This window comes from Anguilla rostrata, chromosome 8, assembly GCF_018555375.3.
Source record: "Anguilla rostrata isolate EN2019 chromosome 8, ASM1855537v3, whole genome shotgun sequence".
NCBI classification, from domain to species: domain Eukaryota; kingdom Metazoa; phylum Chordata; class Actinopteri; order Anguilliformes; family Anguillidae; genus Anguilla; species Anguilla rostrata.
Window position 1 is genome coordinate 26,002,144 of NC_057940.1, and position 16,757 is coordinate 26,018,900.

Consider the following 16,757-nt stretch of genomic DNA (forward strand, 5'->3'; position numbering starts at 1 on the left):
GCACACGTACACACACTCACTCACACACACAGCACACACACACTACCATCACACACAACACACACACAGAACGTGTAACACATCCACACACACACACACAACAACACTGCACCACACACACAGACACACACACAAGTCACCACCCCACAACACTGACACTCCACACACACACACATGCACACGCACACACACACCACGCACTGCAGCACACACTACACACACACACCACATGCACCACACACACACACACACACACACACACACAACCCGGAAGTAGAGGATGCGTGATGAATGAGGACTGGTTACCCTACAATGAACTCCACACACAGCTGCTTGACATTCAGACATAATTTCACGACACACACACACACTCATGCACATGCACACACAAACACATAAGCACAATCACATGCAGACAAACACACAAACACAAACCTAAAAACACAGATGCGCACACACACACAAACACGTGCACTCGCACACACAGACACACACACAAGTGCACACACACGGCACTCCCAACACACAGCCCCACAGCACTTGCATGCGCCACACAACTCACTGCAGCACACAAACACACACAAAGCCTCTGGAATGGGGTGGTGGGAGAGGGAGTGCCGGGGTTGATGAAGGTGAGGAACTGTGGTTACCCTAAGATGAACTCCATTCACCAGGGGCTGCTTTGACTATTGTCTGGAGTGGACATGGAATTTGTAAATGCACTATTGTCATACACTATTTTTTCCCCCAGACGTTAGACCCTACCTCCATAATGAAAAAACAAGAACCGCGCACCAACACACGTGCACACACTGACACACACACACACACACACACACACACACACACACACATAAACAGAGCTCTTGGCAACTTTCTTTGCAAATTCAGTATCAGGGAATAGCCAACTGCTGCTGTTGAACTTGTCAGTATGTGAACACAGCTCATTAAAACATGAACTTACTTACATTTAAGAATATAAGTATGGCTGAAGTATAAAATAAATTTAGGCTTGGAGGCAAGAAATGACATCAATTTAAAAATAACACAACTGTAAAAGTACACATCCATTCTCCCCTTGATAGCTGTAAGTAAAAAAAAAAAAAAAAAAAACCTTGCATAAAAATGGGAAAAGGGAAATAAAAAAACAAATATTCAAAAACATTGGAGGTTATATTTGCTACAGGGTGGAAGAGCGAAAGATATGGTTGGGGGTGATATGAAGAGAATTTAACTTGGAGTGCTTTAATCATGACTTTCAGTGTTTATTCTTGTCTTGAAGAAGCAGAAAACAAAAATGTCTACAAGTGCAGAAAGATCTCCACATGCAGGATACGCGAGATACGAAATTCTTAGGGAATTCAATGTATTTAATAGCCCCTATATGTGACAGAAAAATCAAAAGACGCTTGTGAAACCTGCGTAGCTTGGTCCTGCTGGAGATTCGGTGTTGCTTACAGTTAGCTGCAATGTTGGAAATGGAGCTGTATGTTACACACTGCTGGCAAGCCTCCTATAGAAAACTGTGATGCCGTTCTGTCCGGCATAGCGCAGAATATCATCTCCACAGCGTGAGGCAGAATTCTATAGGCACTCAGAATTCTCAACGCGCTCCAGTCCATGTGCACCGCGGAAACGACAGAGACTCAAAGACGGAGTAAATTGGCTCTGCCACTCTGAACATTGATCAGTGACATTTCTGGTGTTAAGACAGCAGACGTTCGGAGGAACATATTTCATCCTACTTTCCGCGGCGGCAGCCGCGTCGTACAAAGACTTGATCACAGACGTGATTTTCTGCCAAGTTTTTGATTTTAGCACATTTTTTCCAATCTTGATGCCTTGTTACTGAAATCCTTGATGTTCCGCACAGATACGGTTTTCACACGTGTTCTTGTTGTTATTTTTTTTCCCCTGTAATATGCGTTCAATCATACTACCCGTGTAAGACGCTCTGGATGGGATAAATAAAGACATTTTAAAAATCACTGAACAAGGCACTCCTTTGCTAGGGGAAACCTGTCTTGCCATCCACTGGCAGTTCCAGTGTTGCCAATGTTGCCAAGCCTTACCCCATTCACTGAGTATGGTCACAGGGAACGTTCTACAGTACATTAGCACCCTGGCAACTGCCCTACAACCTTTTAATTTCCTGCTTTTACTCTCCATCTCAAAGAGGATCAGGGCTTTCCCCAGTTTAGAATGAAACATGGTTTCCTCACAGTTAAAAATACCATCAGAGGTGATGTTCTGCTCTCACACGTACATTTTGAAGGGTTTCAGGATTCTCAGTTCTAAATGTCAGGCGACTTGAACACCGACGCGCGGCACAGCGATTGCTCTCTGACACCGAGGGCTGATCCTCGAAATCGCACAGGACACAGGTCACCCCGGGGGGTTTAATGCCAACAGAAACAGAACTGGGATGCAGCGCTTTCCGCACAAAACAAAGCAGGAACGTGACATGCCGCTCAAAGCACTGCGTACAAGAGAACGGAGCGTGAGCTGGGGGTGCTGAAAGCCAAGCACAATCACCCGAATTCAGCCGTGAATTCACGGTGAATTCAGCCGTACAGATACAGAAAAAAGTCCTGTTTACAGAGGAGCTTGTGCACATGAAGGTTCAACTCCAGAGTTATTGGCTCTGGCAAGAGTTGATTTTTAAAGATGCAATTTAGTGTATTCTTCACACAGAAAACGCTTATCTTTCAATATCTCTCAAAGATTGCCCACACTTCATTAGCTTGCATGCAATTCGAGGCTTGAGCGAACACTTTCTTCCAAGATCCACGAATTCTCCACAGACAAACTGTGAACCTAAACGTGTGCATATTCAGTGCGTCTGGTATACAATGACTTGAAATAAATTGCTCAATTCCCCAGCCCCCTACCCCCACCACCTGCAAAAAAAAAAAAAAAAAAAAGAGAGAGAGAGAGAAAAAAAACATACTCATGTCCCGTAAGGTTATCTGTGTTTGTTAGGAACTGAAGTGCTCCACTGGAATTAAAAATACGCTGCATATGTTGGGAAATCTGTTTCCCTGGGCGTGTGTGCGTAGCGAGCGAGTGTGAGGCGGCAGCTCGCGTCTCCAGGAAAGAGAGAGGGCAGACACTCTCATCATTAGCCGGGTAGCTATGTGCTCCTCTACCTGCTCCAATCTGCATAGCCGGGCTCAGCGCTGACGCCAGACAGATGTTCCCTCCGCGAGGTGCGAAGCACAGAAGGTGGGAACGAGAACGCAACACGAATAAAGAGAAAGAAAAACATTTAGCTGAGCACACGAAAGGGAAATAATTATGAATAATGATACCCGGGAATTATCTTTGTTCGCGATAAATAACCACGGCTTCGCCGGTGGTTGCTTGGCCTATAGGAACAAAAAAATACAGCCAGGTCACTTTTGGGACCCTGTACATTAGACATGGATAACCAAAGGGCTAATGCCTCGAACTGTTAATTACACAACAGACCTGCATACAGGAGCAGAACTGCTGTGTGTTCACTTGTTTCACAGCATTTTGCTTAATTAGAAGACACTTTCGATGCAAACATAAACCAAGATGTAAAAAAAAAACAAACTGTAAGATTACATTTTAGTGCATCGTATGCATGAATACTGCAATGTTACATTGCAAAAATGTTACGACAAATATGTAAGCAAATCATGCCTAATTAATTGAGGAAAAATAATGTGTGTATGTGTGTGTGCATGAAAATGATGCAGCCAAGATTAAATACCAATGCCTGCTGTGCCACAACACTTTCAACATTGATTTTAGTTTTGTTATTTTATTGGTGAACATTCTTGTCATTCAGAAAAAATATCAGACAGATATGTTCTGTTGGGTCCAATGCACACAACTCTTTTTGGTAGTGATTATAATAAAAATTAAAAGATAGGAGAGAAACATTGCGGTTGATTTTCAAGATGTTAACACAAACTTTTTCATACTGTTGCGCAAGATTAACAGCACAAAAACACTTAGTTGTCTTTTTTGGAGGACCCAGTATTTTTTTAAAAGGACTACTGGAGGGTAATCTGTAAACTACAAAATCCAGGGGAGTATCATACCAAACCCACATATGTACTGTATCCAATTGTAAATGCAATTTTTATCATCATGTAAACTGGGATTTTATGCACTGATTTTATTTGAGGGTTTTGTAATACTGTAAAACCCCAATATCAAAATGAAAAATACCTTGGTGATGCTAAAGTAAACAAAAAAGCTTCCAATGACACTTTTTTTGTCACTAGCACATACATGGTAAAATACTGGATCCATAGGCTACTGACCGCACTGTTTGCGATACGAACTAGGTTGTAGATATGCAACATTCTTAAGCATGCCGTGGACTGGACCCATTGATTCCCAATGATCCCCCAGCGTCTAAAGCCACCAGCTGACATTCTACAGTCTGGAGATTAGGTAACACATAACCAGTGGTGTCTATCTCTTTTATGGACTTAAGTGACTCTCTGGATTAAGGAGAGCATAATATCCACAAAGAACCGTGACACTTGCCGATATGAAGTGAATTTGAAGGTGGCATATGCATCAATGTGTACAATTTTGTTACATTTTTAATATTTTTTTATTTAACCTAATTTAACGTGGTTGTCCCGTTGAGACAAACAATCTCTTTATCAAGACCACATCACATTTAGCTAAGAAACAAAACATAAATAATGCATGATGCAATACAAAATTCAAGAATCATATGATAATACATCACAACCAATAAATGACAACTACAGCTGCGCAGGATTTGACGGTCATTGCACACGGTACAAGTTGATTTGGTTGCCTAATTCTCAGTTTCTGCATTAGTTCTAATTGAAGTGAAAAGTTTAAAGATTACTTTTTTTATTGTGAAAGCATACTTCTAAACTGGTGTGGTTGCAAAATGTTATTACAACAATAGTTATTAAAATGCATAAATTACAAATCTGTTCCACGCACGATTGAGATGGACTGTTGCTTTATGACTCTCTTTAACCCTCTACTTAGCTCAGAAAATTTTAAAAAATTATTATTTTTAAGGCAAATGCATTCTCAACACTCAGAGCATATCCTGACACTTGACATGATGCCTTTTCGAAAAAAAAAAAAGCATGGCTCTCTGATTTGAAAAAAAAAAAAAATCACAATCTTATCTGCGGAGAATGAAAGTGTTAAAGTGCAGAATGGAGAATCCCCACAGGCTCCCAGCCTTGCGGCTGCAGCTGTTCTGACACAACCACAATACCTCCACTGTTTGTGTTACTATGTCCTGAAGCGCGAGCCGTTGGTCTCCATCGGGGGAGCTTTCTAAAATAGACCCAGCGTCAACAGCAAAACAGCCATCCTCCCTCCTGCAAGGAAATATGTACAATAGCTGGCTGTTGCTCGCAACTGTCCATCTGTCCTGCACTGACCCCAGAAGAGCAAAGATGTGGTTAACATACAAAAAAAAAAAAACTGTGGTGCCCTTGAGGCCAAAAAGAAAGCTGGGAGTCTGAGGGTGGGGCACAAAAAAAAGTTCCACTTCCACTCAGACTGCAATGAATCATGGGAGGCAGAAAACAAAGGCTGCAACCCGTGCTGTACAACCCTTTTGTTTCGTGTTGATCAAATCCAGGTTTTTTTTTGTGTTTTTTAAAAACACCAGCGGTACATCTTAAGTCTGTGAGGTATATGTATAGCACGTTGGAGGAGAGGAGTTGGCATTAAGAAGCGGAAGGTTGTATCCGCAGTATGCGCTGAAACACTTGCCAAAATAGCATCTACCCACCATTCACTTAAGCAGCTCTGTGTGTGAAATGGCAGGATTAACATGTATAATCAAGAAAACTAATACGCTTTACAGTTGTACCCACCTCTAGACTCTAGAACACACTGGAATCCTTAAGTCAGCCGTTGCCTAATTTGATACGAATGCGTTCATCGAATCATAATCGCACGCTAAAGCGACATTCGCGTTGACGATGTAAACGATATCAGCTGCGCAGAGGGCGACGGTGTGATGAAGTGGTTAAGGAAGCGGGCTCGCAATCATAAAGTCGCATCTGGCGTCTCGGTGGGCCCCATCCTTTCACCGCTGAGCGTGCCGCTCTTAGTTTCCGCAAATACTCAGCTGTATAAAAGGATAATATGTAAAACGTAAGCTATGTAAATCGTGCCACATAAGGCCGGGCCTCTGCCAAGACAATGCATAAAAACAGTGTAATCGCTGATGAAAAACCTAATCCGGCAAGGCATTCAAGGGCATCCTTCTCAATAGCTAATAGCAACACGCGCGTGGATGACGGTTAATCTTAGGCCGCTCGCTGGAAAGCCCACACCTCTGGCTCGCGACACTTGGACTCGCCTCGGAGCCGCGTTCTGAAGCAGATACGCCACGCGCAGAACCAACGCACAAAAGGGACGCGGTGTTTTTCCATTTTGGATACACTTAGAACATCTTGTGATTGCATTCCTCCGACCTCCATGCTGTCAAATACACGAGATGTCACCTGAAAACAAAAGCTATGCGTATAATTAGATTGGGGAATATGAACTTGCAGCAACAAGCTGACAAGTTAAAGAAATGTTGAAATTTGAGAGACAACAGGACAAGGCACAAAACAATTTTATCCAAATAGAGTCTATTATGAATGTCATTAGTGTGTTTCGTTGTTCATACACTAAACTTTCTACAGGGTTGTAGACCCCAGGTGCAAATGTTTTTTTATTTATTTATTTATTTATTTTAATAAGACCTGCAAGGGTTAAATCACACAAAAACTGCATGTATGCCAGGGAACAGATCCTACCCTAATTAAATCTTTAACAATGATTTACCTACAAATATGCCCCCCCTCCCAACAGCTGAACAGTATACCTAACAGGTTATTTACATAAGCAGGCTGCTCTTTTTAAAATTCTAACGGCTTAGCTGTTAATTATCGCTGTGAGAGCAAACATGAACATCTGCATCGTTCCAGACATGGAGGAGAAGCTAACTGAGAGACAAGCAGAGAGAGCATGAGAGAGAGAGAGAGAGGGAGGAAGGGAGAGAGAGAGGGAGGGAGAGGAGAAAGAAAAGGAGGGATGGGAGAGAGACGGAGAGAGAGATAGAGAGAAGGAGAGGGAAAGGGAGATGGCGAGACAATCTGGATGGTGCCTTAGGTACAGCATGAACAATCTGTTAGAAATAATTTCTGTAATTGTCCATGAGTGAAAGTAGCAGAAGTGGAGCCGCAATGGCCGTCAAGCTGTGGGTTGGGGTTGAAGGGGGTGAGCAATGAACTGGGGAATATAACTTGGTTCACTTAGTATACAAATGCAAGCCGACACTGCGTTGCCATCTGCTGCATTGCAATTAATATCTTCGCCGTTCCGTAAGAGAAAAATAAATAAATAAACGTGCGCATTTATACTGCTACATTAAAAAAGAAATTATCTGTGCAATCCTTTTACAGTCCCATGGTCCTTATTAATGGATTAATTATTGGCATCCATTAAGGGGAAAATGTAAATTCAAAGCCTTAACCTAGACAAAGAATTTTACATCCATCCAAAGGATGGATTGAGAATACAGTGCCTCAATGAGGCCCTCAGGGCTAAGTGCCAGGAACAATAGTACCGGATTACTCAACTCAACTTTATAGAAGTCTTCTCACTCATTCTGCAAATTCACACGCATTATGTCAAAATTCGACCTGCTGCTGCTTCCTCAGCCTTCGGTTTATGCGAGGAGATTGAAAACTGACACGTTCGTGCGGCAGAGACGGCGCTACAGGGTTTCCGCATGAACCTCGGAGTTGAGCCCACATGGAGAGAGGGACAGCTGACGCACCGCAAAGACAATGGAGAGGCGAGGCGAGGCGAGGGTGGGACAGAGAGAGCAGGGACGCGCCGAGAGAAGCCTGCGAGAGCGCCGAAACACGATAAAACACGGAGAAAAATAAGAAATATCTCTGACACAGAGACGCCCAGATGGTTAAGAGAGACATGAAACGAGAGTGGAGACCGAGCAAAAAAAAAAGAAGACGCGGGGAAAAACAGAACTTGTACTGCGACACGAAGCCCAGACGCGGAAACACAAAATAAAGATGAAAGTTCAGACAGAGAGAGAGAGAGAAACAGATCAGACAAAGCTGAGACACAGACAGTTCATACAGAGAGATAATACACACACACACGCGCACACACACACACACACAAGCACACACATGTATACACACATATTATTTTTCCTCAACCGACACTCAAAAATGTATAAATAGGGAATTTGGATATGATGGCTGGCGCAGACTTGTCACTGGATTAAAGTGGCATCTTCTGAGGGTCCATATTCTCATTTTTATAAAAATGTACAGCGGTCTCAATGTGTGTAGCCTTTCCTGCCCTTCGATGCACCCATTTTAGCCACCGCTGGAATTTAGCGGTGGTCTGCTGGCGAACTGCAGATGAACCGCCAACTTTCCCCAGCCACTTCCCGCTAAATAAGAAAAAGCACTTAACCTCGTGACCCGTGGCAAAGGAAAAGCTGTGAAAAAGAACTAATTATTTCGATTCCCTGATACTCATGCATTCAGCAGTAAGTCAAGTTTAATCTTTCAGTGTAATGTTTCAAACAGAAGCTAAAGTCTCCCATATTTCAACTAATGAGATGTCATGCTTATTCACTGTTAAATATATTTGACTATACTGTACATGCAACACAAAATAAAGTATTCCAAATAGATACTGTATATACAAATATAAAGTATGCACAATAACTGATATACAAATTTACTTGACACATTGAATTCTAAATAAATGTCATATGATTACATCATTAAAAGCTGTCCTTTTAGAAACAAGGAGAAAAGTATGCCAGAAGATATCCAATCACTTTTGATTGCTTTGATCTATTTCGTATTTTAACTGTAGTTTCCCCTAATTTCCTGCTAAGGGAATATAATGTGCCATTTTTGACTATCAAGAAGGAACTGTGGCAACAGACAGATGACTGACTGAGGATTTATTTAACTTACCAAATTTATTTAGTGCTTCAGACTTTGTAATGGCCGCCCAGTAGAAAACAACATTGCTTGACATTAGTTACGTCTGGGTTCAAAGAAGGACAATGAGAAGTCATGTAATGGGGTTATGGATTGTAAAAAAGTCAATAATTAGTCTGAAGATTCAGTGAATTCATATATATATATATATATACACACACAGTATATGTATACTTTACCTGTACATATTACAAGGCAACCCCAAAGGAATTTGGGAATAATTTGACACATTCACACGTGCAAGCTTGATAACTAGACTAGGGTCATAGCATGTCAGTCAGCCATTCCCAGCAATTAAACACCTCCCACTGAGAGTAGACATCACTCAGAATCCTCATTAACCCCTCTGACCAACCACCATCCCTGACACCGCAAACACCCCAGTGCAGCAGCCAATCGCCGCGCAGCTTTCCTTTGTCAACGCCTACACGGTGACAGAATATTGAATAGTAGGTGAGAGGCTGTCTGCGCATCTTGAAATGCATTCACTTCTTCACCCACTGCGGTGGCCAGACAGGAAGGAGTCCTGACTGTCAAAGATCTTCGCAGGAAAACAAAAGGCTAAGATTGCTAACTAAGTTACAAATCATGTACTGTGTGCGGCAGGACTGATCAAATTAGGTCACAGCGAGCCTGCTCTGGAACATGCTTTACAGTATGGGAAAAGTAATCGAATCTGTGAAAAACAGTCATTTATTACAACTGAAGGAGGATCTCAAAACCTAACTCAGTCGAACGCTTGTTATCAGTGTTTTGGGGGCTGTCATTCAAATTTCCATCTCACTTGAGTGATTTGTACAGCACATGCAGCGAAACAGATAATCATATGTTTAAATTATGCAGCTATGCCTCTGTTCCAAGCAGAAACCTCAGGTCATGAAATGAGAAGCACAAGGGACAATTACACAACATGAATATTAAACAGAAACAAACGTTACACCCCCCCCGCTTAAGCGGGCCACGTCTTTAAGGAACGCAATCGATGGTGGCGTCGCGAGGACCTCGTTTGGCTGAATTAAGAGCGTTTGCCTTTAATGCCGGGGCCAATCTCCGATGACACACACTCTGGCACGAGAAAACAGGCAGAGCCGAAAAAAACCCGCTGAAGGATCTCGGCACGAGGAGGAGACGCGAAGCGGCGGAGGAGAGGGAGGGGAGGCGCACTTTCACATAAAATATGTGGAAGTGTGGAGGGGGGTTGGGGGGTTTGGGGGGGGGGGGTGGCGGGCCTCAGGGAGCAGATGAAGGGGGGGGAGGGGGGGAGTGGGGAGCGGGGGGGGGGACGCACTGCCAAAATCTCTCGGCTGGGTGGGGAAGGACAGGAGCCTAGAGCACTGCGAAGGAGCCCGCGCCTCACACGCTGCTCCCCTCAATCACCGGGCCCGCATGCCCGCGCTGACACGTCCCAGACGCTGTGCGCCAGAGGAAAATTACCGCTGACAGGGGCTCACAAACTTTCCCTGCCATTTAAAAAGACTTACTCCCACACTTTTGTCACATGAGTTTATTGCTTAAGATGCGCAGAGAAAACCAAGAGAATCCTCACTCGGGGATTCGAGCTATTTTTTTTTTCTTTTTTTTTTTTTTTTAGCGCGCGTGTGTGTGCGAGAGGGAAAATTTACAAATGCTTTGAACCTCAGCTCAGCGAGAAAATTCACTTTTGAGCAAATTAAACGCTCAAATTGGGTCTGACGGCGGTGAAACAGTCAATATTGAACTTGATAAACTGACGCTTCAAACTGAGCCGCTCAAGCGCGGAGCAGCCACGGTGCGGAGAGAGAACCGATTCAAGATATTTCAAATCCTGCGAGGATGATGACTAAGTTGATATTTTTATTCCGTAATTATGTAACAATTCAGAAACGCACAAGTGTGAAGCACACAGGGAAATGTACAATTCCCCCTCCCCCTCCCCCCCCCCCCTAAAAAAAAAAGTGTTTTAGTACCATACTGTCCTTATGCTTTAGCATACATTATGTGTGGTTCTGTCTCTGCCAAATGAGTGTTTTTAAGCTGGGCTCTTGAGGGCTCTGGTGATAAATGGCTAGGGGCACTGTGTTGCCGAACCATTGACACAGCTAAACGGCAGGAGGCTAGAGAGGTCTGATCCAACCTTTTCACCTTAAATGTGAAAACACTTGCAGGTAGCGCTGACCCCCATTTTGGCTCAACAGATGGTGTCAGAGTGCTCTACAGTCGAGCTCCCGTCCGGCACGGTCATGGACGTTTGCATAAACAGGTCTCTCGCGAAGCGTGGTCGTCGGGCAGAGGCCGACACGGCGGGCCGTGCACTTACCGCAATGTCCGCGACCAGCCAGTGCCTCCAGTGGCCGAGGGTGGGACTGCAGCGGCTCGGAGCGTCCGGGTCCACCATCATCAGAGCGTACCTCTTCCCCTGACGACAGCGAAAATGTGCGCCATTAAGACCGTGAAAGCTTTTCTGTCAACGGTCAACATAATCACCACCAGCCACTTCACAGAGAGAAATCAATGGATCTTAGCTTTTAATATGAAGGCAGAGAAACACACTTCATACCAGTGTATCTGTATTTTACTGTTAAGTCACAGTGTAACATGCATTACAGAAGGCTGCATTCATTATCTGCTGAAACCTTACTCGCAGGAAGATATTTTCAGACACTTAGATTCTATCCCTTCAGTACATCTTTCCACCCTCAATCTGTCAGCAAATTTCTCTTTTGCAAAACAATCCTCAATAAAGATTCTGCCCCAGTCATTGGGCTCAATGACAATAACTTGCCAGCTTAATTGCACAAAATATTCCTTTCTGTCTGTCTCTTAAAGTTGGAGAATTATGGGAGCAGATTGAATTATTGCGAGAGCACATTTGCCATCCCTGGTCCCCTGCCCGAAATCTGCCAGACCATATGATGGTTCTTATTTTACACACTTTCCAAACCAACAGAGATGTCAATCACAGCCATTCAGCTCTGATGAGGCCTCTGTGCAGCCGTGAAGCAAACATTTCAAATGTAGCGAGATGACAGCACTTCATAGAGAGGCTGTATTAAGAAAGAAAACCCCAGAAAAAAAACACGCAGCGCATGATGTGTCCCGTCCTTTGGGAGGAAGAGAACGCCATCAGAACCATCTCTGGGAATCGGTATACCCACACATGCAGAGCGTTAAAAGAAATATAGGCACACATGCCACAGTAGAAGGAACACACCCTTCACGCCTCCTTGGATTTAATGACTGTCACGGGCGTGAGTAAAAATGTGTCGAAAACTATGGACCCTTTGTCCTCCGCAACTCCGCACTCTGTCCCCTACCCCACCTTCCGAGCTACATTTAGGAATTCTCCACACAACATTGGGACCGAATCCTGCTTTAACCTTGTCCTGCTATGAGAAGAGAACCCGTTTAAAAATCGAGATTGATCACTTTTGGGCTGTTGTTGTGGTCCATCAGCAAGGGCTTCTTAGATCACAATCCAGCGCATCAAGGTGTGAATCTAAACGACTGCTCTGCACAGTGCGTACGGTACTAGCACAGGATTTATTAGCCTCTTTGTTGGCTTCGCTTGCCTGTGCTCTCCCGAGAAGCTTACTGTGCTCTTAAGAGGCCTGTGCATCATCTCAGGCAACAAACAATATGGCGCGTGCAAACAAAAGCAGACTCTGCGGTTTTAAATGTTTTCATTGGGAGCGGCGCGATGCTCAGCCTAACCTGATGAGCAGCATTAAGCCAAAACAGCAATAAGCCTAATAATCGGATAATGTTAAACTGCGCCTGACGGTGCCTCCAAGTGATTCCGGAAAAAAAAACGCGGGGGGGGCGGCCGCGCCTCACCCACAGCCTGTCGAGCGAAGGGTGACTGTCCCCCATGAGCCCCCCAGGGCAGATTACACGCTCGCTTGCCCGTCCCCCGTCTGATCGCGGTAATCCTCGGTTATTCCTCAGCAGAAGCCGTGTTCTACCCGACGCTGGTCGAGAGGACGTGAGATAAGACGTGACCGCGGTCACGTTCGTGGTCGTGGTCACATCCCTGCACTTGTGACCGGAGACGGACAGCAGCTGGTTAAGTAATCTGACATTGGTGGTTTCCATATGGATCCCTGCAGGCTGGTGAGTTAAGAAGACAAGAGGTGAACTACAGTATGTGCAACGGGAAGCTACAACTCTTTCCCAAGCGCACTTTTGTGAAGCTCCAAAAAAGCATGAGTATCTCTGCTACGTTACGTCCCCTTGCCAAAGGTGGCTTTTAATACGGGGTCTCATGCTACTTCAGAGGCCTGCATTTCGGCTGCGGCTGCAATAAATGGTACTGACTAATGTCTCTCAGAGCATTATTTTAATGGAGTCAAAAGTCACTAAAGTAGCAACGGATATATTCACCGGCTTGCCCCCAATTTACAGAACACATTATTGACTGTTCTGTGGTACCCAGAGGGCACCTAGGGCTCTCCCTTCAAAAAATATAAAACCCTAGAAAAGTGTGGTCGAACACACGAAGCAATTAAAATCAGCCTTATAAAGACCAGCCACTCGGAGAGTGCTTGGTAAAACTTCCCCTGAATTTCCTTTCCTTAATACTTATTTAATAATCACAGGAAATGCAAAAACAATTTTAAGCTCCCAGTGATATTCAAATGTAAGATAATAATTGCAAGGTGAACTGTTGATTGTGAAGCCTGCCAAACTCAACATAAAAAATAGAGGAATTCAGACAAATTTAGTCTCCACGGTACTTTCAGAGTCTGTCATTCTGGGTCAATTTATGCGTGTGTGTGTGTGTGTGCTTGTGAAAGTGTATGTACTGTTTGCAAGAGTGTGTTAGCAGGTGCGTGTGAATGTGTGTGTGTGTGTGAGAGAGAGACTTCACGTATGAGAGCTGTGTGTTGTGTTAGCAGGTGCATGTGTGTGTACACCTATAAGGAGATGTCTAGCCCAGCTGGCATTACCCATAGAAGAAGGGATAGAGTCTCTATGCTTGCACTTCACACGTTGTGGCATGATGCGCTCTCTCTTACAAGCACACTTTTTACTTCCATCTGTCAGAGTGCACAGTAATTGCAGATAGATATGCATGAGACACGGGCTCCGGGGAACAAGACGCATATTGTTATCTGTTATAATGTCATTCAATTCTTTAGACAAAATTTGCTCATTTTTATCTGAAATGCACAGTCAACGAACGTTGGGCAAAAGCCAAAGGAAGTACACTTCTTACCAGTAAATCAAAAGTGTAAAAATGTTTAAAACTGATGAACATTAAAATAGGCTATTCTCTCTAATGGCTGTTGGCCTCGTGTGAATGTACTGACGGAAAAGGCTGTGCTCAAAAATGAATCTGAACAAACCTCAGTACTAATCACCCAGATATGCCTGTTTGCCGAGACCTTGAGCTGCTACTTTTTAACACATCCGGCTGAAATGTTTGCATAGGCACTCGAACACACTCATGCATGCTCACTCTCCCTGGCTTTGTTTCTCTCTCTCTTTCTCTCTCGCTCCCTCTCTCTCTCTCAGAGACACACACACACACACACTCCCTAATCAGCCTCATTAACTTGCCAGAATTCCCACCCCAGTGGCGATCCATAACTTCAAATGCCCCTGACCTCTCTTCTTTGATGGGGACCTCCCCCAGCACATTGATTCCTGTGGATGGGGGTGGGGTGTGTGTGCGTGTGTGTGTGTGTGTGTGTGTGAATGGGGGTACACAAGCAGGGCCGTGTAGTCCACAGAATGCAGCCAACTCCGTACTCATGCAGTGGCAACGCAGTGTGACTGACAGATTTGTTCCCTTCCCCTGCTCTCACAGTCAGTCACATCCCCAGCATCGCTGGGGGGAAGTGTACCCTGATTGGCCCTCCCTGCTGACACCGCTGGGGTCAAGAGACACCATTACCTGCCACTACCGTTTATAAACTCAACACTCCATTTCACATGCAGCTACCAAAGTTAGCGCATCTGATACTTACAAATGAAGCCGTTCCAGGCATAACAGCATACACAGCTTTCATTTGAGTGCTAGGCATGAGGAGTCATTGATGATGACAATATTTAGCATAATACATTTACATTTACATTCTTTTAGCGTCAGCTATTTTTTCAGTAGCGAAGAGGCCTCCCATTTAGTGAGTGCCCTGGGCGGCAGCGGAGGTTCACGGCCCGCTCCACTGCTCTACGCGACAGCTGCATGTCAGTCCATTTAGCTGCTCCGGAACCTTCCGGGGCCCTAAAGAGCCGGCCTGGAGCCACGAGAACCAGGGAATCCGTTAGCCTGAGCCACGCCGCCGGCGCGGGCTATTAAAGCCGACGGCGTGGGGGACCCGGGTGCGGGCTGGGGGCGGGGGAGGAGGTTGAGCCCGCAGTCCCCCCCGGGATTAACCTCCCACTGCCGCTCGGCGCTCGGAGCAAACCGCCCCGCTGGGGATTCTAATGAGGCGGCGGGACAATGCGATTACCCCCGCGAGCGGCCCCGCCCGCACGCCGCGGCCGCCGGCCCGTGTTAGGGGGAGTCCGGCTGGGCAGCGGCTCGTCTGCGCTGGGGGAGAGAAGAGCTCTCTCCGCGGGCGGGAACGTGTAACCCTCCTCTGAATGGCCTGACCACGAGCGCGGAGTCGCGTTACGGACGCTGGTGGAAAAAAAAAGCCCACTGGTGCCGCTGTTCATTACGCTCGCAGACAGGCCATGTCAAACAGAGCTCCACGCAGAGTAGAGTTGACAGTGCACACTTGAATGCAAAGAAATCCAGCGCTGCTCTTTTCGACGCACCTGTGCACCTGAGGGTGCGAAAAGAACAAAACTATAAATGCGCTTTAAAGCTTTAAATGACTTTTCAAAATGCCTCAAAGGAAAACAGCGAAGATGGAATCGCACCTGCTAATTTTTTTTTTTGGCGAGTGCTTTGGACAAAATCTCACAATAACAAAGAAAAGACTCCAGGGAGCCACAGCCTGCACAAATCAAATTTCTAAATGTGAAAAAAGAAATGAATATTTTAGGAAGCTGATGGTTGTTTTCCATAATACAAAAGGGCGATTCTGTACATTATGGATGTGCGGATCACGATGAAAAATACATTTCTGAAGAACGGTGCTATTGGCGTCACCTCTGAAAGACACCAGTGTCTTCAGGGAATAATCTGGAAAAACGGAAGAAAAAAAATAATAGTAAAAAGGAGAAAATTTACAGCCCGTCTCTTCTGCACTCCCCCCTCAAACGCGCGAGCATTGTGCTAGTACCGCTCTTGTAAACACAACATCTCAATGAAGGCCACTGACTGGGGCACTAAATCCAGGCACCTCTCCCCCATGAAAATGCATTGATTTGGGCCGCTCTCCCGGCGTGGGTCCCTGAGATACAGCCCGCGGACATTGTGCTGGCCGGCCGGGTCAATGAGAGGACTCGCGTCACGCCTGCCCCTTATCTCTGGACGGGAGCCACCGTCTGCCCCGACACAATCGCGCGGGATCGGGCCAGGGAACACAGGACCCCCCCCCCCCCCGCCCCCGCCCCCGCCCCCAGTCCACTCTAAATCCAAGGATCTCCCTTCAAGCATGGGGTAGGTTTTGGGTACAAGAGGCACCCTCCCAGAACAACCCGTCATTGAACGGGTAGGAGAGAAAGCAGGGGATATTGCGCACCTCAACCGGCGTGTTTGAATTGTGATTCAACTGACACAGCCATGTTTTCCATTGATGTGCTGATACGTGGGGCCACTTGACGATACCATAAATTTTGCATGCGACACAC

The 16,757-nt window shown here is 45.4% G+C and overlaps 1 protein-coding gene across 2 annotated transcripts in view; it reads right to left on the bottom strand.

Moving 5' to 3' along the window:
* LOC135261256 (phosphatidylethanolamine-binding protein 4) overlaps positions 1–16,757 on the bottom strand; it is a 73,309-nt gene that overhangs the window by 32,239 nt on the left and 24,313 nt on the right. The window contains exon 4 of one of the 2 annotated variants that reach the window (XM_064347356.1): positions 11,329–11,427. The exons of the other annotated variant lie outside the window; for it this stretch is intronic. Within the exon in view, the coding sequence (XP_064203426.1) occupies positions 11,329–11,427 (99 nt within the window). The remainder of the gene's footprint in view (positions 1–11,328; positions 11,428–16,757) is intronic. 2 annotated transcript variants of the gene reach the window in all.